Here is a 24,324-nt window from a genome sequence, read left to right on the forward strand (position 1 = left end):
TAAACCCCCATGTCAATTACATCCCAAGTGAGCTTCTGCTGGAGAAGAGGCCTCTGAAAATAAAGAGCAGACTTGATGTAGGATGCCCCCCGGTGGGAGTGGAGCAGCTGTCTGTGGCCTCAATTCCCTATGGAATTGTGATCACCCTATGCAGGCTGCTCAAGCCACGCTCCCTCTGTGGGTTTGCGGTGTTGATTGTTTGCATTACAGCAGCATCTGGGAGCCCTAGCTGAGATCAGGACGCCCGGTGCTGGACTGACACAGTCAGAGACAGACCTAGCCCCACAGAGTTGACAGTCTGAATAGACACAGGCGGGACGGGGACACCAAAGCAGAGAGAGGAGAAGTGACTTGCCCAAGGTCACAGTGGCAGAATCAGGATGAGGTCCCAGGTCTCCTGTGCACTATGGAAATTATAAATGACCATTGTTGTTCTCCTTATGTATTTATACCATATCGTAGGTGTGCTCCATGCTTTACACTGAAATAGAAAAGACCTGGTACTTGCCCAGAGGGGTGTATAATGCTGATCACCTTTTGCAGGGTGGGTGAGGGTGAATGACCTAGTGGTGGCAAAACCCTTTTGTGGATCAAAAGCACCAAAAATAAATGAATGTCTGTGAAGTGCTTGGGAGGGGGAAGGGCAATATAAGCGTTAAATAGTATCACTGTAGTGACCTGTGTTTGTCTCGCTGCCGTCTACTGGAGGGAACCAGAACCGTGTCCCATAGGCCTCTACACGATTAAGAGTAAGGAAGATTCTCCTTAGCTCAAGTCCCAGGGTTCCTGTGCTTGTGTACAGGAGGATCTGAGCCCTGGCTACGGGGTGACTTGCAGCAGATGACCACCAGAATTTCCTATACACCGGAGAATCTCCAGAAAGTTAGAGCAATATGGGCCCTATGACACACATTCCCACCCTCCATCCAACAGAGGGCCCCCGCACACAGGTTACCCATTGCAGTGCAACAATGCCACTTAACTCTTCCCTGGCACCTTCCCTCCCTGGGCAGCGGTTCCCGGAGCTGGGAGAGGCGAGGAGTTGCATTATTGATTCCGTCCTTGTGCCCTGGCGTTTCACTGAGGCCAGGCGCCGCTTAATCAGGCAAAGCCGCACCCGGGCAAGCGAGTCGGACACACGGCAAATAAATGAGCAACCAGACGTTTAAAGCAGGATGACTGGCAGCTGCACCGAGTCCAAAAGAACCGGGCAGGGGCTGTTCCGAGCTGCGGGGGATCCCGCCCCGCCAGGGACCTCTGCGGCCCCAGAGCCAAGGGACCTCGCAAAGGGGGGGGCGGGATTTCACCTTCCCCGAGCACGGCCTGGCGAGTTTGCCGACGCTCCCTGGCGTGGGGTCCCCCCCCCCCCGGGATCTCAAGGCGGAGGGCGGCCCTGCAGGGGGGAGGAGGATGATCCGGGGGGGGGGGGGGGGCGGGGGTGGGACCGCGCTGCAGCGGGCGGGGGCAGAGCTCGGCAGAGGCCGGCCGCCGGGCGGGGGAGAGCCGCACACGCGGCCGAGAGTCCGGCTCCGGCTGCCCGGTCCCGCGGAGGGATGCGGGGGCAACCGCGGAGCTCCTGCTCCCCCGGCCCCGGGTCTCCCCGGCCCCGACGCTGCCGCGGCTGCTGCTGGCTTGGAAATGGAGGCTTCTCTGCAGCGAGCTGGGCGCTGCTGAATTAATCACCCGCCTCCTCCTCTCCTCCTCCTCCTCCTCCGGGGGGTGGGTGTGTGCCTGGCCCCGCAGCCCCTCGGATGCTGCCTGGCTTCCATCGCCCGCCGACAAAGGCTGGGGACCGCGCTGGCCAGCGGTCCCCTCGCTGGCGGGTCCCCGTCCCACCCTCTCTCGGCTCCGGCGGCTGCTGCCCTCTCTGGAGGAGCCGGGGCCAGGTATGGATTGAGCGGCGTCCCGGGCATTGGCCTCGCGAGCCCGGCTCCCCGGGGAGAATTCGGGGGGCCCCGCTCTGCAGCGGAGCGTGGCCGGAGGCGGGGGGCAGCGCCCCCTCTAGCAGGTAAGGGGCGCCCCGATCCGTAGCTGGTTTAAAATGTCTTGGCGGAGGGGGTGGGAAACGGGCACGTTTCATGTGCCGGAGAAATGCACCAGAGGGAGACCGGATTGAGGAGCGAGGATTTAATTTTCAGATTAGATCAGCGCGCAGACACACACACACCCTGCCGGTGTGCTGACATTAGGGTGATTTTTACCCTGGGGTGGAATGAACCATGATTTTGGCAAGAGCCTCCAGAAGGGGGGAAGAAATGGAGGTAAACAGGGGCCGGGGTAACCAGCAGCAATCGCATGCTGGATGTATGAGCCAAGGTCTTTTCTTCCTTCCCCTCCACCCCCTTCTGCCTGTAAAAATAATAATAATAATTAATAACCAGGCAGTCATTTCTAGATGGATGGTTTGCGTGATTCTGTGCTTCACTGGTGGTTCATTTAAAAACATAGCCGATTTTAAGGCCGAATCGGTGGTGAAACTCAGGTGTAACTGATAGAATAATACTGGTGTTAATTTCATTTTCAGACCAGTTTATCCCTGGGTAGTGAGCTGGGTCTGTCAGTCTGCATGCATACAAGGTAATGCATTTTCCATGCTGTTAATGGCAGGAATGACTCCGGTCATGCTTATATTAAATCCGGAGCATTGTTCATGTTATGAAGAGACAGTTTTTATGGTCAAGATGTACATCTCCGTTTCTGATGAGTATCTGTGCATTGCACCCATAGGAGGATAGCACTCCCATCTTGTTGTCTCTCCAGATACAGGAAACGGGCCAGATTCTGCTCCCAGTTACACCAGCATAAACCAATAAAGACTCCATTGGTGCTGATGGAGATACCCTAGCGTCGGAGGAGATTACAAACTGGGCCATAAAATGTCCATAGCCTCATGCTGAATTCTGTAACGGTTATTAAAGCCAAAGAGCATCCGGAAGTAGGAAAGACTGTATTAAAATAAAGTTATAGGCTGTGTATTCTGTGTCATGGAGTCACACCAGCAGACTGTAGCAAGCGGGAACTCATGTGACAGTAATACACCTCTACCCCGATATAACGCGGCCCGATATAACACGAATTCAGATATAACGTGGTAAAGCAGCGCTGGGTGGGGAGGCTGCGCTCTCCGGTGGATCAAAGCAAGTTCGCTATAACGTGGTTTCACCTATGACACGGTAAGATTTTTTTGGCTCCCGAGGACAGTGTTATATCAGGGTAGAGGTGTATATTACAATGCAGAATAGCTGATTTGTGTAACTCCCTCAAAATATGAAATCAAGCTGGTGAAGGACCAGAATGTAAGTGGACAATTCCAAATATCAGGGGGCGTGCTATAAATTCTTCCTGCATAAATTATAGGGCTATTTCTTTCCCTGGATGGTTTTCGCTAAAAATGGATCTCCCAAGCCTCATGACTTCTGTGGGAGAGCCGATCCCATTTTCCCAAAGCATTCGCCGAGCCAAAGTAAAATCACTTAGAGCAGTATCCCCAGAATTTGGACTGAGCTACATTTCCCCCGAAATTAACGATGAAACTCAGGTTGTCACATGGAAACTTATGCTTGCAAGCAACCGGCCTTGTATCTATCCATCACCATGGGCAACTGTTTGGGAGACAGACGTGTCCGCAACATAGGAGAGAGAGCCCGTAAATAAGATGAGACTGAGATTAATAGAGTTCTTGAACAATTGCTTTAATGAAATGGGGGGTTGCGAGAGAGAGCAGCTCACATCAGCAGAGCGGCTTTTCGGTGAAAGGTTCTTATGGCGATTTAACAAGCTAGACTCCCCAGGGCGTCCCTTGGTTAAACAAGTGCAGGGCAGAGGAAGGCAGGAGAAAGCAGTGAAGGCTGATGAATGGGAGCCATGGGCTTAGAGTCTGTGTACATCCAGAATGGAATTTGGTGCCTTGGGTGTTTTCATCTCACCCCTCGCTCCCTGGCCGGCTGGAAGTTGTGAGCTGGGGGCAGAGCTGGAAGCGCTGGCATGTTTGGAAAGACATGGCCCCTTCTGCACCTTCCACTCGTACCTGCTCACTGGACTGGCGCAGGCAACTTTGTCACTCCGGTCAGCCCTGCTCACACAAAGCTCCTGGAGCTGGATTCTGTTCTGGCTTGTGCATCCCCAGCACAATGGCTGGCCCATTTCCAGTTGCAAAATCTTCCTTGCCGGCACTGGTGTGGGCCATGGAGAGGGCTCGGCGGGATTTGCAGGGCCTTGGTGTGCTGGGTGGTGCTGGTGCCGGCAGTTAGAACGATCCTTTTCTGGCTTAGAAAAGGAGCACATTTGATCTGGAGTCACCAGGGGGGAATAAACATGGAGCCGGGTGTTTTTCCAGAGCCTCAGGGACTTTCTTAGCAATAGTGGGTTGTCAGCAGTCTGGGAGGGACTTTGCAAGTTCTTGAGAAATACATCTAAGTCAGGGGTAGGCAATTATTTTTGTCAAGGTCCAAATTCCTTGGTCAAGGTATAGTCATGGTCCAGACTCCAGAGAAAATAATTAAAAAATAATACCAATAATAATAAGGAAATAAAAAAGATTTCGGGGTCCGTTCAGAAGCATCTGGTGGTTCTGATTTGGCCGGCGGTCCATCTATTGACTGCCCCTGATCTAAGGAAACTTCAGCTGGATAAGTTGCCCTGGCTAAACTCCTGAAGTCCTGGCCTCTGGGTAACATCTGGGGTGGATTGTCTGAGGCTTTGATTGTCTCAAAATCCTGGTCAGGAATATGGAGGGGACATCCCAGGATACAGAGGGATCAAGGACAAACCTTCATTCACAATGTGTCCTGAGTGCCTTCGAGGTGGTAAAACCCTCTCCACCCTCGCATGCACCATGGAGCTAATGAGGTTCCACTGACCATGGGCCGGGGAAGCGGAGGCTGGCCACTGGCATCCCTTCCTTGGGCTCTGCATACCCTGGAACCAGAAGCCAGAGGGGTGGTCACGCTGGAGGAAGGCCAGGCTGGGGCTAAGCTCTTGCTCTACAGCCACTGTGGCGGTTCGAGCATTGCACCCGGTTACTCAGCCTGGGTGCTGGGGCAAGGAGCGGGCGCTCGCAGCGGAACTGGGCAGCAAGCTAAAGACTTGCATGAGTTTCCGGGGGAATCCTCTTGCCATCCTTTGTCCCTGTGGGTACAGCTTGTACCTGAGCTGTACAGAGGCAGCTGTACCTGAGCAAGGCTTTACCACAGGAGAGATACCACTGACTTCCATCCATCTTCCCTGGGTACCACAGTCCCTGGGGTCCCATATCCCTGGCTGTGGATCTCCAACCGCCCAGCAGTCTGGGTTCTGCCCGCTGAGGTTGTCCTTCACGCACCGGGTGGCGAGTCTGGCCCAGTGCCTCTAGGCGACAGACGCTGCATTGAGGAAGCAAATCTCTTGTGACTCCGTGTCAGGTGGGAAGGGAGCGCCCAGCTCTGCCGCGGGAGCTGTTATGTGTGAGTGCTACCCCATCTGTGATGAGGTGGGCCTGGGGGTTAGTTTACGTAGGGTCACCTTCCCATCTGGGGGAGGGCTGAGGAAGGGAATGGATTGTTCTTAGCTGCTGTTTGGGTCTAGCTCCAGCATATTATTGTCTATAATAAACAACTGAGCCAGCCCTATAAAGGCTCCAAAATGGGTTAGGATGAAAAACTGGTTCCTTGTAATTTTTTTCTTTATTATGAATCATACAATACAGATCACCAGGCTGGGTGTTCGGAGGGGCAGTTTTTTCCCCGCTTAATGGTGTTAAGTTGAGAGTAGCTCAAGCCACAAAATGTGGTGTGGATCTGGGGCACTCTGAAGTCTAGGGGAATTTGGATCGGGGGATAGTCTAGGCCTGTCCCTTTGCTGTTGTCTGTGGCTTGTTTGTCTGCCTGTGTTTTGTTTCTAATATTGGAGACGTTCCCTAATTGCTGGTTGGGTTTACGTTAGGTGCTGTACAGTGGGTGTCTCTGGAGGATATATAAATTGGTTAGTCTCTAAGGTGCCACAAGTCCTCCTTTTCTTTTTGCGAATACAGACTAACATGGCTGTTACTCTGAAACCTTCCAAAATGGTTAGTGTTAATTATAACAAGAATATCCAGAGTTGTTATCCATATAAATGTCCTGTCCCTTTGTGAACCTGGTTAAGTTCCTGACCTTAGTTACACCTTGTGGCAGTGAGTTCCGCAGTCTAATTACACGTTGTGTTTGATCGGTTTTGAATGTGACCACTTTTTATTGTATTGTATTTGACTGTTCCCTTGTTCTTGCGAGACAGGGAGAACAGAAGCTCCGGATCTCCCTTTGCTGGACTATTATTGTATAGGCTCTTCTCATGTCTCCATCTTATTTGTCTCAAAGTAACAAATCCCAGTGTTTTCGATCTCTCCTCACAAGAGGGTTTCCCCCAAGCTCTTGATTCTTCTTGTCACCCCTCTCTGAATGCCCTCTAGTTCTCCAAAACCCTGCTGTGATCTTGGCCAGTTCATTGAATCTCTTTGTGCCTCAGTTCCCCATCTGTAAAATAGGGATCATAATGTTTTCTTTCTCCCACTTTTTCCAGTCTTATCTGTTCAGGTTGTGAAGCCCTCGGGACAGGGACCATCTCTTACTCTGTGCCTGTAGCACAAAGGGGCCCTGATCTCAGCTGGGGTCTCTAGATACTACAGCTGATGAGAGGGTTACCCTTCCTGAGCTGAGCAGCTAACCAAAAATGTGAGGTCTAGTAGGTTGTTGTGGCTGGAAGTAGAAATGGATGGAGGCTGGTATTTTCTCTGATGCAGCCTTGGTTTTTACAAGGAATGTCCGAAGTCCTGCTCCTCCAAATGCAGGAGGACCCAGAAAAACCCAGGGGACAGCTTCTTTGCTGATTGCCCCAAGCCTCGTTAGCCAGCACCAGACCTAGAACCTTTCTCGGGGTTCCCCCAGGGTCACACCATGCATACATATTGCTACTTGGCTTTCTTCCTGCCGTTGAGTCTCTCTCGGGCCAGGCCTGTCGTACAGGGACTGTAGGAGCATCACCCCATGGTGTAGACACACCCTACTGTGATGGGCATGGTTTTCCATCAATGTAGGAGCTCCCCCTTGGCACCGGAGAGTAGCTAGGTAGACGGAAGCATCTACACATGTCTAGGTTGAAGAGCTGCAGAACTCAAGGGTGTGGATTGTTCGCCCCCCTGAGCACCTACGTTTAAGTATAGACCAGGCCTCAGTTTTGTGTGTTCTGCCTTCCCATACGCAGGCCCACAACGCTCAACAAAAGCCCTCCTGGGTGGGTTCACAGCCCCTTTTGTCATAGGCAGGGGGCCGGTGATTGACTTATCCCGACAGTGATGTTAACGGCGTGTCGCCGCACCGTTCGGCCTCACAGAGCTACGTGAGCCACGCAATCACCCGCACCTCTCGGCATACCGAGCCCGGCAGTGACGGGGCACGCGGCGCCGGGCCCCCTCTTGTTGCTCTGTGGATGATATTTGGGATGGGGAACAAGGCAAAGCCATGTGCCCGAGGGAAAGCAGCCAGCAGAGCCGGGAGTGCAGCCTCAGAAGACCTGGCCTCTGGCACAAGGGAGAAAGCCTGGAGCTATGGTGCGGCAGGTTTGTTGACGTCAGTGGCGAGATGCCACCAACGTGCCCAGGCATTCCCGCAATATTTGCCACGTTGTGGGGACCCTCGGCCCAGTTTTCAACCCCATCCCAGAGCTCTTGTCCCGGGCAGGCAAATCCGCTCAGTCTGTGGCTAAGGTGGGGCAAGGCCAGGTGCCCACGTTGTAGTGCCCCTCCACCACCGTCATGTTGCAGCCATTTGGCGCACTCCTCCAGCGGAGCTGGGCTGTCGGGAAGACATAAGCAGGGTTCCCAGGAGCCGGCCACTGGTATCTGGCAGATCCCCCAGGAGCCATGTGGATTGTGGGGGATCGGTGGCTTCTGGGGGAGGAGAACCTGTGCCTATTCCAAGGGGGCAAATCCACCTTCCCCCCCATCCTCCCTGGAATGATTTGGGTGCCACTGAAGCTCCCAACCCTCAGGTATTTTCGCAGGTGGGGACGATCCGTTGGTTTTGACCATCACATCACCCAAAAGTCATGGCTGGCATAGAGATGGGTTCAATCCCTTCATTCAACATGCCCCCCACAAACTTAGATTCCAGGATGATGGGCACCTGAGAAAACCCCTAAAATAAGAGGGGCCACAATAAGGGGGAGCCTGCAACTTTCACCTTGGCATTTCCTGACTTTGAATGCTCACCCATGCAGCCTTAGCATTCTCTTAATGGAGTTTTTTTCATGGATTTCCTAGTGTAGTCAGATGTTTGGCTGCGTGTGTGTGTTCTCGCTGTGTGCTATCCCAGCTCTGTGCAGGTAGCTAGCATAGCAGACCTCGATTGAACTGTCCAATGACCACAAGATCCATTAAGGGACGAAGGCAAATGGCCAGGTTTATTGCCAATTAAGCACGGTGCTAGTAACTTGCAGATTCTGCCGGACCACTACTACATGTATGACCTTAACAATGGACCAGCTCAGTGAATGGCCGGACTTTCTGTTCCCCCCTAGGCCAGGCAAAGACACTCCCTCTGAGATACCTCTTTATACATCGATACAAACAAGTTACGTATCGCCCCTCTGACATGGCTAGGTGCCACCCTCTAACGTTGCTAACCACCACCCATTGTCTTGTTCATGTTGGTTTGATCAAAACATCTCCAGCCATCAGGCTGTCATCCTGACCTTATCTTTAAGATAGGCCACTGTGTTCCTGTTCTCTTTGGGGAATGTGTTGGTTTCCAGGTGTTCTGGTACCACCTTTCTGGGATTTGTTTGCATGAATGTTCTGTGCCAAGCACTTCTTAGGAATGTGTATTTCTGCAAAATCAGCCCCTGTTCTTGCCAGATTCTGTGAGCAGGGCCTGCCTCTTGTTCACAACCTGACTCTGCTTTATGTCAGCAAAGCTTTGACCACTACTTTAGTTCAGGCCTCAAGCCTCCGATACAAGGGTTTATGTTTCAGGCTCTTTTCCGTACACCTAGGTTTACAAAAACAAAAACCAAAACCAACTCCACAGTCTGCGATTTCATGCTCTCTGGCTGGACACCATCTTTCACATCCAGCAAGCTCTGTAGTAGGGAGCCCCTCTCCTTGTAATCCTTACCAGCTGCCCTGCTACTAATCTCACAATATTTGCACTTCCTGAGCAGGTGAGTATGCTCACAGAAGCTTTACTTAGTATCACGTTTTATGGGCCTAGAGCGCAGACTCTGTCTAGAAAACACACTGGCCATAAATTGGTCCAATCAAACCCAGCATTCACCAGGATGCTTAGCCAGTTCACAGGGATGGTGATTTCCTGCCAAAGTTTCTTATCTTGTACCCTGCCCTGGAGGTTTGACAGCATTACAGCCGGTCAAAAATACGCCAAGAATTTCAGCTTGAAAGGTAAAATTTTCCAAAATTTAGGCCTGGGCATGTGTAACACCTGGTCATAAGGAATCCCAAAGGTTAAGATGGAAACGCTTGTGCAACCTTAACTCTAGGAATCGCTGTCACACCGCTATGATTAACCTCTGGAACTCCCTGCTGCAGAATAGTATTGAAGGAAATAGCTTAAGCAGAGGGGCGGTAGGTCATCCACTCCCAGATTGTGTCACCACTGTGTAGGGTCTGAAATCTTCTGTTAGGGAAGAGCAAGCACAAAAGAGAGACCCATGTGGATCTTAGTACCAGAAAATCACCCAAAGGCATCCCCATTAGGCAGAGTCACCATCCCTACTAATCAGCTGTCAGAGCAATCGAATATCATAGCTTCCCCGAGAGAGGTCGCAATGAGATGGATTTCCCTAATTGAGCCTGTGCCAGCCAAACTGAGTAGCACGTAATTCAGCAATGTTATATGGACACAGAAACAAACTAGCGCTCTGCCTTGCTTCCTTTTATAGTGTACTTGAACCTCTCGTACCCCTGTTGCTCCAGCCTGGGGCTGGATAGAGAATCTGTAGCCAACTCCCTGACAACTCCCCTTTCTGCAGTGCTAAGCACACCTTCACTGCAGCAGAGAATCTGGCCATTTCTCCTTCACTCCCTGTCCTAAACCCTTATGTACGACGGGTTGTGCTCCACCCCAGCTGAGGCTTCATTTCCTTGGAGGGCAGAGTGATTTCTGGTCAGTTTGCAAAGTGCTTTGGCTTCTTTTTTTAGAAGAAAGGGGCTCTGGAAATATACATTGATGGATAATTCTTCGCCGCAAGAGGCTGTAACGAGGCTGGTTCTGGCGGGACCCAACTGAGAGTGCCAATTCAGGACAAATTGCTTAAAGTAGGGCAGTTACTGCCCAAGGCTGGGCTTTCTATGCCCACCAAGGCAAACCAAACCAGCCAAACAGAGAAGACTTTGGTTTTACCCCACTGGCTAACCGCAAGTCACACAAGCAATTCCCATAGACACTCCAGTTTCCCAGTATCACCACCAGTGCCACTCGTTATGGGGATGAATGGTTATGAAAACCAATACCCCAGCAAAAGAAAAAAGGTTCCCTCGATCCCAAAGGACCAAGCCCCAGACCCAGGTCAATATATAAATCAGATCTTACCCACAAATCACGCTGTTGTCAATTCTTTAGAATCTAAAATCTAAAGGTTTATTCATAAAAGGAAAAAGATACAGATGAGAGCTAGAATTGGTTAAATGGACTCAATGACAAACCGTAATGGCAGAGTTCTAGGTTCAGGCTTGTAGCAGTGATGGAATAAACTGCAGGTTCAGATCAAGTCTCTGGAGAACATCCCCAGCTGGGAGGGGTCATTCGGTCCTTGGTTCAAAGCTTCAGTGTAGCGAAGTCCCTCCAGAGGTAAGAAGCAGGATTGAAGAGAAGATGGAGGAGCTGCAGCAGCTTTTTATACTCTCTTGCCGTGTGGTCTCTCTTTCTTTGTCCCAAGGACAAGCTGCCCATCCCATGGCCTGGAAAAACCTCAGCATTCTGTCCATAGGCAGGTCCCTGCATGGCCTTGCTGAGTCACGAGGCCTCTCTCTCAATGGGTCACTTGTAGAGCTGATGGTCCTTAATGGGCCATCAAGCAGGCTAGGCAGAGCTGACACCAACTTGGCTGGGGTGTCACCCAGAAGCATAACATAAAGTTTGGAATAAAGACAGTATAGAGCCAATACTTATATCTTTAAATACAAAAATGATATGTGCAAACAGATAGCATAATCCTAACCAGCAAACCATAACCTCATCTTAGACACCTTATTTGACCCCCTTTATACAAGATTTGGTGCCACGACAGGACCTTGGTTGCAACAATGTTCTATACGGTCCCAGTCCAAGTCAATAACGTCACAGAGGCTGATTGCTTCTTGAAAGTGTGAGACCTTCCAGGTGGGCTCAGTGTCAACAGCAACATTGGTGGGTGTAATCAGCCTGTGTCAAGCCTTGATGGTCATGGCAGGGGTCAAGAAGGAATCCCTCCCCCCTCCCCCAAATACAGCATTGTACAAGCGGGTAGAACGTGAAACTCATGCCTTGCAACAAAGGATGCACAAAGGCCAGAAGGAACCTTTGTGATCCTCTAGTCTGAACTCCTGCCTAGGACAGGCCAGAGAATCTCAGACCAAGACTCTTCACCTCCTCCAACCCACTTGAGTTCAAAGTGGGGTCGAGGGAGCATAGGCGCTGACTCCGTTCTTGCTCCGGGGTTAGGGCAAACACCAAAAAATAGTGAGTGCTCTGCCCCCACCAGCCATCCTCCAATCAGCTGTTCGCCGGCGAGTGGGAGCCGCTGGGGAGAGGGGGCGGAGTGAGGGCAGGAAGAGGCGGGGCGAGGGTGGGGCCTTGGGGGAAGGGGCGGGGCCTCGTGGTGGAGCACCCACCTGGAAAGAAGAAAGCTGGCACCTATGCGAGAGAGCAGACTGGGAATTTTTTTTGATGAACCTTTTTTTTCCAAAAATGTCAATTCGTCAAAACCAAAACTCTCCGTGAAACAGGGTCGCCTTTAACGAACCTCCCGACTCACAAAGATATAGGGGGGGGGGAAAGTTTCAAAAGCGTTGAAACACGCCCCTGCTTTAGCGTTTTTGAAACAAAAAAGCTGTGGGGGTTTTGAGTCAAACTGGCTTTTTGTTTCGAGATGTTAGTGAATTTAGACTGAGAAAAAGGTTTTAAAAATAAAAAAGGTCAAAATCAAAATGAAACATTTCCATTGACCATAGGAGCTGACTCAGTGGGTGCTCCAGGGCTCCAGAGCCCCCTAGAAAAAGAAGAGGGTGCTCAGCACCTGCAGGGCCAGATTAATCTTTTGTGGGCCCCGGCGGCTGGACTGTGACACCACCTCCCGCTCTGCCCGCACTCTGCCCTGAGGCCCTGCCCCTGCTCCGCCTCTTCCTCCTAAGGCCCCGCCCACCACTCAAACGGCGGGGAGGAGGTGGAGAGAATCACCCACCGGCAAAAACAAAAGTCAGCACCTCTGCCATTGAGTCCAAATCCAAGTTTTTGTTGGTTCGCAAAAAATTTTGAGATTTTTTTACTTGTTGTCCCAATTCAAGGTGGGGAAAATGTTTCAATATCCTGGAATATCTCAAAGAATTTTGTGAGATGAGCAAATCGTGTCCTGCCCAGCTCTGTGAATGGACTGGTGCGTTGGCCCTCTGCACAGGGATGAGTTCCCACAGGCAAACGTTGTAGTCGGACGAGGAGAAAATCTCCTTCTTCTGAAGCATCAGATATTGGCCGCGGCTGGAGGCTGGCTAAAAACATGAAGGAACCATGGCCTAATGCAAAACCGGCCTGAGGAGAACTGTTCCTTCTGGCATGGAACCCTAGTCTGCAGCCTGATCCTGCTTCCATTTTAGTCAATGGGAGTTTTGCCACTGACTCCATTAGGAGTGGGGATTGAGTCCGTTCTGCCCCACGAAAGAGTTCAACCTGGAATGAGACCTCAGAGAAATGTCTTGGATTCCAGTGGGGTTGCATGACAAGACAGGTGCTTCTCAGTAGGCCAACGTAGATTGGGCAACCTTCAATGGCAAGCGGCCCCAATGACTTCAGTGGATACCTCACTAGAGCCGCTAGGTACCTCAGGGCAATGTGCTCCAGTCCTTGAACCTAAACAATACCCAAGGCCTGAGAATTTGAGTCCTGTCCTCAGCAAGCTCCTGAGAACATCTGTTGTGTATGTCACTATACCCCTGCCTGTGTGTGAGTTTAGGGCTTCTTTTAACACCTGGCCTAGGGGTCTGGCTCTTGCTTGTGGTGGCAGAGGTCCTTGGTTTGAGTCCTGGGGACTGCCCTGGCAGCAGAAATGATGGTGATTATAGCTCAGACAGGAATCTCTGGGGGAGGTTCTCAGGCCTGCGTTATGCAGACGGTCAGGCTAGATGATCAAAATGGTCCTTTCAGGCCTTTGTGCACCCCCTGACTCCCAGATTCCCTCCAGCCCAGTGGGTGGACGATGAAGCGCACAGAGAAGAGAGACATGAATTGTATGTTAGACGCACAATGAGGGCAGCCCTCTGTTTGTGCTGGCTCCCTGTCAGGGCCTACCCGTTGCCCCCTGAGATTTCCACGTCGTGCCCACGCACATTGTTTTCTGCTTGTCAGAATGGTTTAACGCTCCCCCAGCCCTGCAGGCAAATCAACCTGCTTCTTCTGTGCGTTTCAGCCCTCACCTCTAATAACAAGCCTCCCCACAGACACAGCCGGTACCGTCTCTGGCTGTTTTCTGGGGCCGAAGGTGGTGTGGGGAGTGTATAGGAGATGGCCGGCTTGTGCTTCGTCCTTCAGGTGGATGCGTCTGAGCGGGGCTGAAAGACCCCTATGGAAAATCTGTGTTCAAAACCATCCTGAAGGAAATGTATGAGTCCTCGCCATCCCTAGCACTTTCGTGGCGGGCTTCATCAGTAGTGCTCAGAGCGCTTTCCAAAGGGATGCATGTTCTGCATATGGGGCAACCGAGGCCCAGAGACGGGTAGTGACTTACCCGAGGTCCACCCAGCGGTAGAACTGGGAATAGAACCCAGAAGTCCTGACATCCAGTCATGGGCCCTATGCACTGAACCCAGCTGTTGATAACCTGATATCCCCCTGTCTGGATAGCTCATCTCCCAAACTTTGTAAGGTTCATGGATTTGAAGGCCAGAACAGATCATTATGATCATCTAAGGTATCATCATAGTATCCCTAGTATCCCTAGTATCTCCCCAAGGCAGGGCAGGGCTATTAACTCCATTCTACAGATGGGGGACTGAAGCACAGAGAGGCTCAAGGTGAAATTTTCAAGTGGCTTAGGATCTGAAGTCCCACCACTAGGGTCTAAGTTTCATTTAAAATCCCTGGACTTAAGTTCCTCAGGCCCAGATCCTCAGAGGTATTTAGGCAGCTAATTCCCAGTGGGAGCTGGTACCTCTTGACATCTGGTTTCAAAAAACTAGAACGATATAAAAGGAACATGGCACACATGAAATGGATTAAAAACTGGCTAACTGATGGGTCTCAAAATGTCATTGTAAATGGAATTGTCATGGAGCAAGTGAGTTTCCAGTGGGTCCTGCAGGGATTGGTTCTTGGCCCTTTGCTATTTAATGTTTCTTTTTCAAGGACCTAGGAGAAAATATAAAATCATCACTGATAAAGTTTGCAGATGACACAAAAATAGGGGAAGTGGGAAATAATGAAGAGGGCAGGTGACTGATACAGGGTGCCCTGCATCACATGGTAATCTGGGTGCAAGCAAACAATATGTGTTTTGATATGGCCAAATGTTAATGTAAACATCTAGGAGCAAAGAATGTGGCCCATACTTACAGGATGGGGGAGTCTACCCTGGGAAACAATGCCTGTGAAAAAGATTTGGGGGTCATAGCGGACAATCAGCCGAACACGAGTTCCCAGTGTGACGTTGTGGCCAAAAGAGTTTATGTGATCAGGGATACATAAACAGGGGGCTCTTGAATAGAAGTAGAGAAGTTATTTTACCTCAGTACTTGGCACTGGTACAACTGCTGCTGGAATGCTACATCCAGTTCTGGTGTCCACAATTCAAGAAGGATGCTGATACATTGGAGAGGGTTCAGAAAAGAGCCACAAGAATGATTAGAGGATTAGAAAACATGCCTTCAAATGAGACACTCAAGGAGCTCAATTTATTTAGCTTAACAAAGAGAAGGTTAAGGGGTTACTTGATGACAGTCTATATGTATCTCCATGGGAAAGTAATATTTGATAATGGGCTCTTCAATCTAGCAGAGAAAGGTCTAACACAATCCAGTGGCTAGAAGTTGAAGCTAAACAATTTCAGACTGGAAATAAGGTGTAAATTTTTAATAGTGAGAGTAATTAACCATTGGAGCAACTTGCCAACAGTCGGGGTGGATTCTCTATCACTGACCATTTTAAAATCAAGATTGGATTTTTTCCCTAAAAGATACCCTCTAGGAATCATTGTGGGGCAGTTCTCTGGCCTGTGTTATACAGGAGGTCAGACTAGATGATCACAGTGGTCCCTTCTGGCCTTGGAATCGATGAATCTGGGCCTTACGTGCCTGTCACATTTAAAAATGGGACTGAACCCCTTTTGAAAATTTTACCTTAAGTGACTTGCCCAAGGTCACCCAGAAAGTCTGTGGCAGAGCAGGAAAAGGAGTACTGGTCTCCAACTCCCAGGCTAGCACCTTGATCACTAGACCATCCTTGTCCTTACTGACTGCCTGCAGAACATAGGCAATATACAGAGAGAGAGAGAGAGACACAAGAATAATTTAATTCATCACCAAAATGCAGCTTCCTCTGAGGCAGAACATGACAGCTGTTTAACAGCCCAGAGAACCAGTATACACTATATAAAGACCGGGGGGAGGGAAGAATAGCATCCAGTTAGAACTGTAGGGAGGATTACGTAGGCAGCCAAATTCTAACGGCTGCCCGGCCATACCCTCATTCCTCAGGGCATAAGCCACAACTGTCTGGGGACTAGGAAGAAACCTCTCATCTGCTCAGGTTATTCTGTTACGGATATTTTGTCTCCTTCCTCTGAAGCATCTAGCCATAATGGCAGGATACTGGACCAGACGAAGCCCTTGTCTGATCATTCTTATTGTTCCTAGGTGCTGCAGGATATCTAATGAGCACGAGGGGTCAGGCTCTCAGTTTTACTTCTCATCCAATAAGATGGCCCCTCCAGCACTATAGTGACCTCTGACCCCACCCCAGGGCACTGATTTAGACCTGCCCAGGGAGCAGGTGTTAGTTCATGAGGGGCCAGGCTCTGGCCTTTTTGTTCCACACGCATCCCTCTCATGGAGCGTAATGGGAATTCCCCGTACAGTCTGGGGCACGAATAGCCCCATTGGAGTTATTATGGCTAGCAGCATCTAAGGTGGGCAAGACCAAGAGGGCCTGGGCCAGGCTCAGCCATTTTGTAGGATTTCTAAAGAGGACAACGGTGTCCAGAGCTCAGGCAGGCTCTGGGATCATGCAGCATCCCCTCCTTGCCGGAGGAACAGCTCCCCAGTGTCCACCACCAACGAGCTTTGGCAGTCAGGTCAGGTTCCTCTGTTTGCACAGTTTCCCTCAGACGGGCACTGAGATCCAGGGCAGGTCCTGCTCGGTTTCAGACGAACAAGGAGGATAACGCCTACCAGGCGTTTGCGTGGTTTGTTTGTGGCTGTACCACAATCAATGTCCTGGCAGGTATCGTTCCTTAGAGCCAAAGAGGGGACAGGTGGTCACGTCAAACTGGGGTGTGGCACTGGCCCTCTCAGCAGAGGACTCGAAGACCCATGGAGACCAAGTTCTCCAGACTCTTAGAGGTGTTCCCACCACGTCAGGGTGAGGGGCTGTGTGCGTGCACAGGGAGTTGGCATTGTCACTGCCCATGTTGTACCAGAAATGGAGGATTCTGGTCTCCAGGGCTATCACTCCAGGACTTTTCAGGTGTGCTACCATTCATTCCAACATATTAGAGTCTTCCTCATTATAATACAATGCCCATGTGCACGAATACTGCCTCTTTGTGTGTCAGGGCGTTAGCCACTGGAGGAGAAGACTAAAGTACAGGAGAAGCGGCGTATAGCATGGGCTAAATAAGTAACCAAGGGTCCCCCATTTCTAAAGAGGCAAATGCAACAACTACTACGAGCCAGCGTTTGCCTTGTCAACTGGGGCCAGTGGCTGATGCCAGGATGGGCTGAGGCAGACAAGCAAACAGCAGGAATAAATGGTCAATGTTCACCATGGGTGCTGGTATTTTTTTATCTTGCACTTAGCTAAAGGATCAGATGACTCAAAAGAAGGACTATGGCTTGTGTGCACCCAACGGAAGGGGAAAGGGAGACAGGCAATTGCGGAGGAAATCAAGCACAGGGAAATTTCAGCTGGAGAGCAGGAAGCTGGACAGCCTGGCTCTGATGTCTATGAGGCAGTGGAATAGTCCTCCCGTGGCAGTGGTGGAAGTCCCATTTGTTTGGGATGCTCGCAGCTGGACTGGGTGAAGTTCCACACGAGAAGGCAGCACAGAGTAGACTTGCAGGGGACGGTCCTGCTGAAGGGGATGGACTAGGTGATCCAATAGGTCATTCCCATCCTTAATTTCAAGACTGCCGTCACAAAGAAAATCCCTCCGGTGCCCAGAATAAGAAGCCATGCAGGAGAAGCCAAGCTGAATAACGAATGCATTTCCAGTGCCGGCGTGTGATCAGTTCTGACTGGTTTCGGATAGCTATCTACACTGAGGCTTCCCTAGCGTTAGTTAACAAGGATCAAGGGGGGGGGCCTGGTGTATTTGCCCAAGGCAGATGTCAATTTCACACTTGATTAAATTCCCTTCCTTTCATCCCTCATCCGAAAGGGAAGAAGCATTTAGTTTGGTAAATAATGCTTTCCTTACAGATCCTCAGCAGGGGTGGTAACAGTTGCCTCATTATCCTTAGGAAATGGTGTATTTCTCACACACAGCTCTGCCAATGCCCCTCAATCCAAACCCGCAGCCCCTTGCTATCCCAGCCCTGGGCTCCCCACCCAAAACTGTGCCAATGCCCCTTCCTCCTGATCTGCAGCCCCTCCTGGGTGCCCCACACAGCTCTTCCGATGTCCCTTACTCCTGACTCTCAACCCGCTGCTATTCCAGCTCCTATGCTCCCCACACAACCTACTCTATCAACACATCTCAATCTTGACCCACACCAGCTGTCACACCTTGTGTGCAGGTTTTGTGGTGAGGGACAGAGATTTACTTTATGAACCTCCAAAGCCCTTCTCTTGGGCCCTCCATTGCAGATCTCCAGAGATTTTGATTTGTTGGTGCCTGGTGGTCGTCTCTGGATCACCTTCGGTCAAATTCATCCTTGGCGTTGAATCTGGTGGAGCCAGAGCCCCCCCTGAGACAGCGCCCCTCTCTCCCCAGGGCACTGTTATCAAAGGCTTTCCATCTTTCTCTTCTCCACCATGTTCCTCTTCTGAGTCTCGTGCTTGGGAGCAGGATGTTGGCCTCACGGGTTCTAGCGACTACATCTGAACCTGCTGTCTTTGCCTTCTGTAAGTGGCACCGCAGCCACCCGATGGGGTGGGCACAAGGGAGGGGTTTGATGCCCATGGGCAGGAAGCGAACGTTTGGCTGGCTGAACTCGAGGACAGAAGGGGCTATTGCAGTCAGCTAGTCTGACCTCCTGGGGGCCAGAGAACAATTCCCGGTTTGACTAGAGCAGATCTTCTAGGAAACCATCTCAGGCAAACATGCTCAGACAGAGTGGGGCTTTAAAACCTCCAGCCTCCGGGAGAGAGGGCTGTCTCTTTACACATTGCGGGCAAAGCCACCCAGGAGAGGAGCTGGGGAAGGAGAGAGATCCCGAGGCAGAGGAATAGGAAGGACAGGTGTTTGGGGAGGGAGAGGACTGGTGGGAACGGGAGAGCTAAGGTGTCCCGGAGGAAGGGAGAGGAACAAGAAGTGGTAGCTGTGGGGGTGAAGGAGAGGGGTTGTGGGGGGAGTGATTGGGGGAAGGGAAGAGGAAAGCACTGCCCATGAACCACTGGCATTGTTTTTCTCTTTCAGTGCCCGGCGCCGGCGTCGCCCGATGGTGCACGGACCTCCCTCAGGATCACCGGGCTGGGGTGCCACCCGCTTGCCAAGTCTGCCTCTCGGCCCTTAACCGGAAATGCCCTTGTGGAGCCAGCGCCCCGCCCCGCGGTGCCCTCTTCCCCCCAGCGCCGGCACCCCTCCCTGTGCCCCCGCCGCCCCCTGGCCTGCACCATGACAGGGGCCCTGCTTGCTTCCTGCGGAGGGGCGCGCGGCAGGCGGAGCGGCTCTGGCTGAGGGATGGCCTCTCTGGACCTGCCCTACCGCTGTCCGCGCTGCGGGGAACACAAGCGTTTCCGGAGCCTCTCCTCCCTGCGGGCCCACCTGGAGTACAACCACACCTATGAGACCCTCTACGTCCTCTCCAAGACCAACAGCATCTGCGATGCCACCGTCTTCCCCTTGGCGTCCGACGCCACCCTGCTGACCCCGGCTGCCCGCCGGGACATCTTCGAGAGCACCTCCTTCCAGGGCAAGGAGCAGCGCTTTGCCTGCGACCTCATCTCGGCCGACGAGCTGGAGCCCACCTCTTCCTCTGCGTCCCGCTACGTGCACGAGATCGAGATCCCGCTGACTGAGATCTTCACCCGCAAGGCCATGAGCTCGGCCACCACCCCTCCCGCTGCTGCCGCGGTGGACGCCGCCTATGAGGAAGGCCTGACCCGCCTGAAGATCCGGGCCTTCGAGAAGCTGGAGGTGGACAAGCGGCTGGAGAAGCTGACGGAAGAGGTGGAGCAGAAGATCGCCTCGCAGGTGGGCCGGCTGCAGGTGGAGCTGGACCGGAAGAGCTCGGAGCTGGAGAAGGCCAAGCAGGAGAGCGTGAGGCTGAGCCGGGAGAAGCAGGAGCTGGAGGACCGGGCGACGGAGCTCTCCCGCCAGGTGGACGTCAGCGTGGAGATGCTGGCTTCCCTCAAGCAGGACCTGGTGCAGAAGGAGCAGGAGCTGACCCGCAAACAACAGTAAGTCTCTGCCCCATCTTCTCTGCAGGGGGAGGCATGCGTGTGCTCCCTTGCACTAAATGTGCTTCCATGTGGTCTCATGTGTCCGCAGCAGTGCACATGTCTCTGTGCTCATGTGTGATTCTGTGTGTGTGTATGTTTCCACTCTCAGGGTGTGTGTGTGTGTGTGTCATTGTCACAGAAATACAGGCCAGCTCCTCAATAAGCGGTGCCATAGAAGGATGTAGGACTTGTCATACTAGACCTTCTGGATCTCGATGGGTAAAGCCAAACTTAATGCCTTCGTACCCCTTCCAGACTGTTAGCATTAACTACTATAACTGTGGATTCTTTGTTAGCCATATAAATGTCCAGTCCTCTTTTTATGCCCGTTTAAACCAGCTAAGGCTCTGATGCTCGGACATTAGAGATGCAAAGGACCAAAGAGCTCGTCCAACCCATACCTCACAGCCAATGCAGGGTTGGTCCACTACAGGAGCTTGTCTAGTGTTCAGTCCACTTTAGTTTTAAGATGTCCCAAGCAATGTGGCTTCCGCTCTTTTGAGGCTATTTCACAGCTTGATCCATCTCCCGGACAAGCAGGACTTCCTTGATTGAAGCCTTCCTGTTTTCCTCCCCAGTCATAGCCCTCACACCACCCTATCTTCTTCCCCTTCTGGGTGTTTCGAGTCTTGCAGGTCCTGGGCTATCTAGTCCCCTGCCCGGAATCATTGCTTAGCCACACTAGACCTGTTTCATCTCTTCCCTTTAGTCAGTCCTTCCAGCCTCTTGATGGTTTCTGTTGCACTTCTCTGAACTCCCCCCCGGTTTGGGCATCATGATGCCCACCACGCAATACAATATTCCAGAGGTGGTCACAGTGCCCCCTGCAGCCAAGAAGTATTCCCTCTAGAGCTAGTTGGGAAATGTGTTTTATTTCTTGTGAACAATGTAGAAGAAAATGAAATATAGAGCGATACATACCAGGGAGGGAGAAGAGGTATTTCAGCTAAAGGAGAATGGTGGCACAAGAACAAATGGGAATTAATTGGCCATGAGTAGATGAAGGCTGACAATTAGAAAAGTGTTTCTAGCCATCAGAGGAGGGTGGTCTACTGGAACAGACTCCCAATAGGAGCAGGCAGTGGGGGGAACCTATTGAGAGTTAAGACGGTACTTGGTAAGTTTCTAAGCGGGATGATATGACAGGGTTGCCTGGGAAAACATGGACTGGACTTTATGGCCCAGGAGACCCCTTCCAGTCCTACGTTTTTCTTAAACATATTTGGTGGCACCGAAATTGTGATGGAAAAACAGTGGACGTTTCAGAGGAAAACGGAAAACACATAAAGCCAAACCTGATTTGCTTTTGCTTTTCAGTTGTCGGAATCTGAAACGTTTGCCGTGAAAACCTGAAAAAACATTGCCAATGCTAGACATTATCTTGCGCTCTGTCCATTTCTTCCGAAAGGCAGTTTTCATTGAAATACAAATGCTGGCAAAAAATTTCCAACTAGCTGTAATGACATCCCTGTGCTGAAATGAGATGTCTCTGTGCATGGAGCCAAGGGGTCCACCATTTGTGTTGGTGTTGTTGTAACTACATCATAAACACAAGTCTGTTCTGCTTTCCCCTTCCCACCTGAGGGCTGCTTCAGCAGAGTTGCTTTCCAGATTTCACCCTCCTAACAAAGATCTGTCCTTTGGATTATTTCCCCCCCAGATCTATTCCCTTGTATTTCCTGTTCATGTCTCCAGCTTCTCCAGGGGCCAGATCTCAGCTGGTGTAAATCAAAGTAACTTCATTGACTTCAGAGGAGCTACACTGATTTACACGAGCTGAGGACCTAACCTGGTAGGTCCTTTTGTGTTAGTTCTTTGTCCTTACGGATGTCACAATGCCTCTCATTTAGGATCATCTGTGGATTTAACTAATGTGACATCTACTCTCTCTTCTACATCATTAATGGAGATGTCAAATAAGATGGGACGTCAGCCACTACTGTACCCTACTCTCACATCCCGCCCTTAATCTGCTACATTGCCATATATCATTACCCTTTGTTTATGGCCTTCCAGCCAAATTTCCATCCGTGCAACAGTGTTCAGATCCCTGCCAGCTTAAATTAATTTTTCAAGGAAGATTTCACAAGCCAAGGTATAAAAATGTTTGACTAAAATCCCAGTACGTTACATCGGCTGCATTCCCATCCTCCGATAAATTTGTAATCCTATAAAAAAAAGCCAATCAAGGTTGTTGGGCTTGATTTATTCCTTGTAACCTCTCAATGCTGCTTATGGCTTGCCAGTCTGTTTATCCTGTGTACTCGGGATCTGTTTTTACTATGGTTATTTGTTCAATCGCTTCACTAAGGATAAACGTAGACAGATGCGGCAGTAATCATCAAGGTCTCTCTTCTTCCACTGTTTGAATATCAACGCTACCTTTGATTTTCCCGTCCTCTGGTCCCTTCCCCCCAGTAATTGTCAGCAGTGCAGTGAGCTCCTTCACTAGTTCCCCAAGACGCATGGCAGCTGGGCCAGAAGTTACTGTATGGGCCCATTTTCCAAATATTTCCTAACCTGATTAATATCAATATTCTTCCCAATTGCTCCTACTTTTTGGGGGGGAATGAGGCATTTGGAAAAAGGGCTCGACATCTTAGCCAGTTTCAAGTCATTCATTTCAACCTCCTCCTCGTTTATCACTGACTCTGGGTTCTCCCATTAACCCCTTTGGCTAGACTTAACCTATTTCGCTATTTTCTCTGCCAGCTGCTCTGTGCTTGCCAGCCCTTCCCTCCCCCCCCACTTTTTTCCCCACTTACACTGCAGGTGCACTGTGAGTGCATTTTTAACCTCCGATCTTCAATCCACTCCCACGTAAAGAGTTCATTGGTTCTTTGCCTAGTTCTTTTTCGGAGACTCTGCAGGCTCTTTGGGGCAGGGAGCCTCTTTCTCTGACGTTTGTACCGCACCTCGCAGAAAGGGGCCCTGTTCTTTGATTTGCTAGGAAGAAAAATAATACTAATTAACAATCACCTATAATTATGACAGCCCTGCTCCCTCTTCCTCCCATCCCCTTTGTCTCTCCCCTATTTCACCCCATCAACCCCCAAATACAAACCTGTGGGACTCTGGCCTTATCCTTAGACTGTAAGTTTTTGGGAACAGAGACCATCTTGTTGGTCTGTGTTTGTACAGCACCTCACCCCATAGGGTCCTGGTGTGGGGCTCCTAGGCACTACTGCAATACACCTGCCTAATAGCAATATAAATGTACAGCACCTGGCACAATGAACCAGGACCCCATTACTGGGGCTCCTAGCTGCTAGTGCAGAATAAATGATAAATAACACCACTAATAATCTTGGAGCGTGTGGCAAGCCCTCACTGCTTGGCCCTGATCCTGCAAACGCACATCTCAGGGGTCCCATTAAGTCCAGGGGCATTACTCACCTGTGCATCGTCACTCCAATGCATCCAATCTAGGTGAGAGGTTTTTCGCAGGAGTGGGTGGGTGAGATTCTGTGGCCTGCGTCGCGCAGGAGGTCGGACTAGCTGAACATAATGGTCCCTTCTGACCTTCGTATCTACGAATCTATAAATCTAGCTCCAGTCTGAGCTGCAGGCTCCTCTCCAGGGTCCCTTGGCTAGTCTAGCGTGACGACTCCAGGAAGGTATTTATTCGGAGGGGGACAAAAACCTGTTTTGCTAAAGGGGATGCGAGAGCCTTTACGTGCTGTGTTTCTGCCGGTGCATTTCCTGTTACATAAAGCTCCCATCACAGGCGAGTTTTCCCAGGATTCTGCAGTGCCGCGCGGAGGAGGCAGGTGGATATTTTACCGTGATCTATGCACACAGTGGTAATTGTGTTGGATACTAAGCCAGACCCTGAGATGAAGCTGGTCTGTTTCCGGGCTTTGGGATTTGACTGTAAATTTCCTTTCAAACGCCAAAGCTGATCCCCAGTCTCCCTCCCAGGGGACGCCCTCTGGAGCACGTCCGTCAGGCCAGGAGGCACAGTTGTGGCAGGAAGCTATTCGCGGCGCGACGCAATTGATGGGTTGCAGCATGCGTCACAATGCACTTGTGCTTGGCTGCGTGACGAGATGCACGTCGGGGCAGGGTGCTGTTTACATCACGGCGTGGCTCTTTGCGTCACGGCAGGAGGCTGCTGCCTGCAGGGCCGGGGTGGGCTGACGGAGGCGAAGCTTTCGTTTGGATGCGACGGGGGCGAGGGAGCAACTCCAGCTGATTTGGATGGGCTGTGGCTCAAGCCCTGAGCCGCGACAGCAGTGGGTGCTGTGGATAGACCTAGCGATCGCATTTCAGCACAGCCCGGCTCCGGGAG

At 51.1% G+C, this 24,324-nt stretch overlaps 1 protein-coding gene across 1 annotated transcript in view; it reads left to right on the forward strand.

The window, feature by feature from the left end:
* The first annotated feature begins 1,583 nt into the window (after positions 1-1,583).
* FBXO41 (F-box protein 41) overlaps positions 1,584-24,324 on the forward strand; it is a 54,674-nt gene continuing 31,933 nt past the window's right edge. The window contains exons 1-2 of the mRNA XM_007054865.3: positions 1,584-2,008; positions 19,009-19,991. Coding sequence (XP_007054927.2) covers positions 19,273-19,991 — 719 coding nt within the window. The 5' untranslated portion in view covers positions 1,584-2,008; positions 19,009-19,272. The remainder of the gene's footprint in view (positions 2,009-19,008; positions 19,992-24,324) is intronic.

The sequence above is a fragment of the Chelonia mydas genome, chromosome 4 (genome assembly GCF_015237465.2).
Source record: "Chelonia mydas isolate rCheMyd1 chromosome 4, rCheMyd1.pri.v2, whole genome shotgun sequence".
NCBI classification, from domain to species: domain Eukaryota; kingdom Metazoa; phylum Chordata; order Testudines; family Cheloniidae; genus Chelonia; species Chelonia mydas.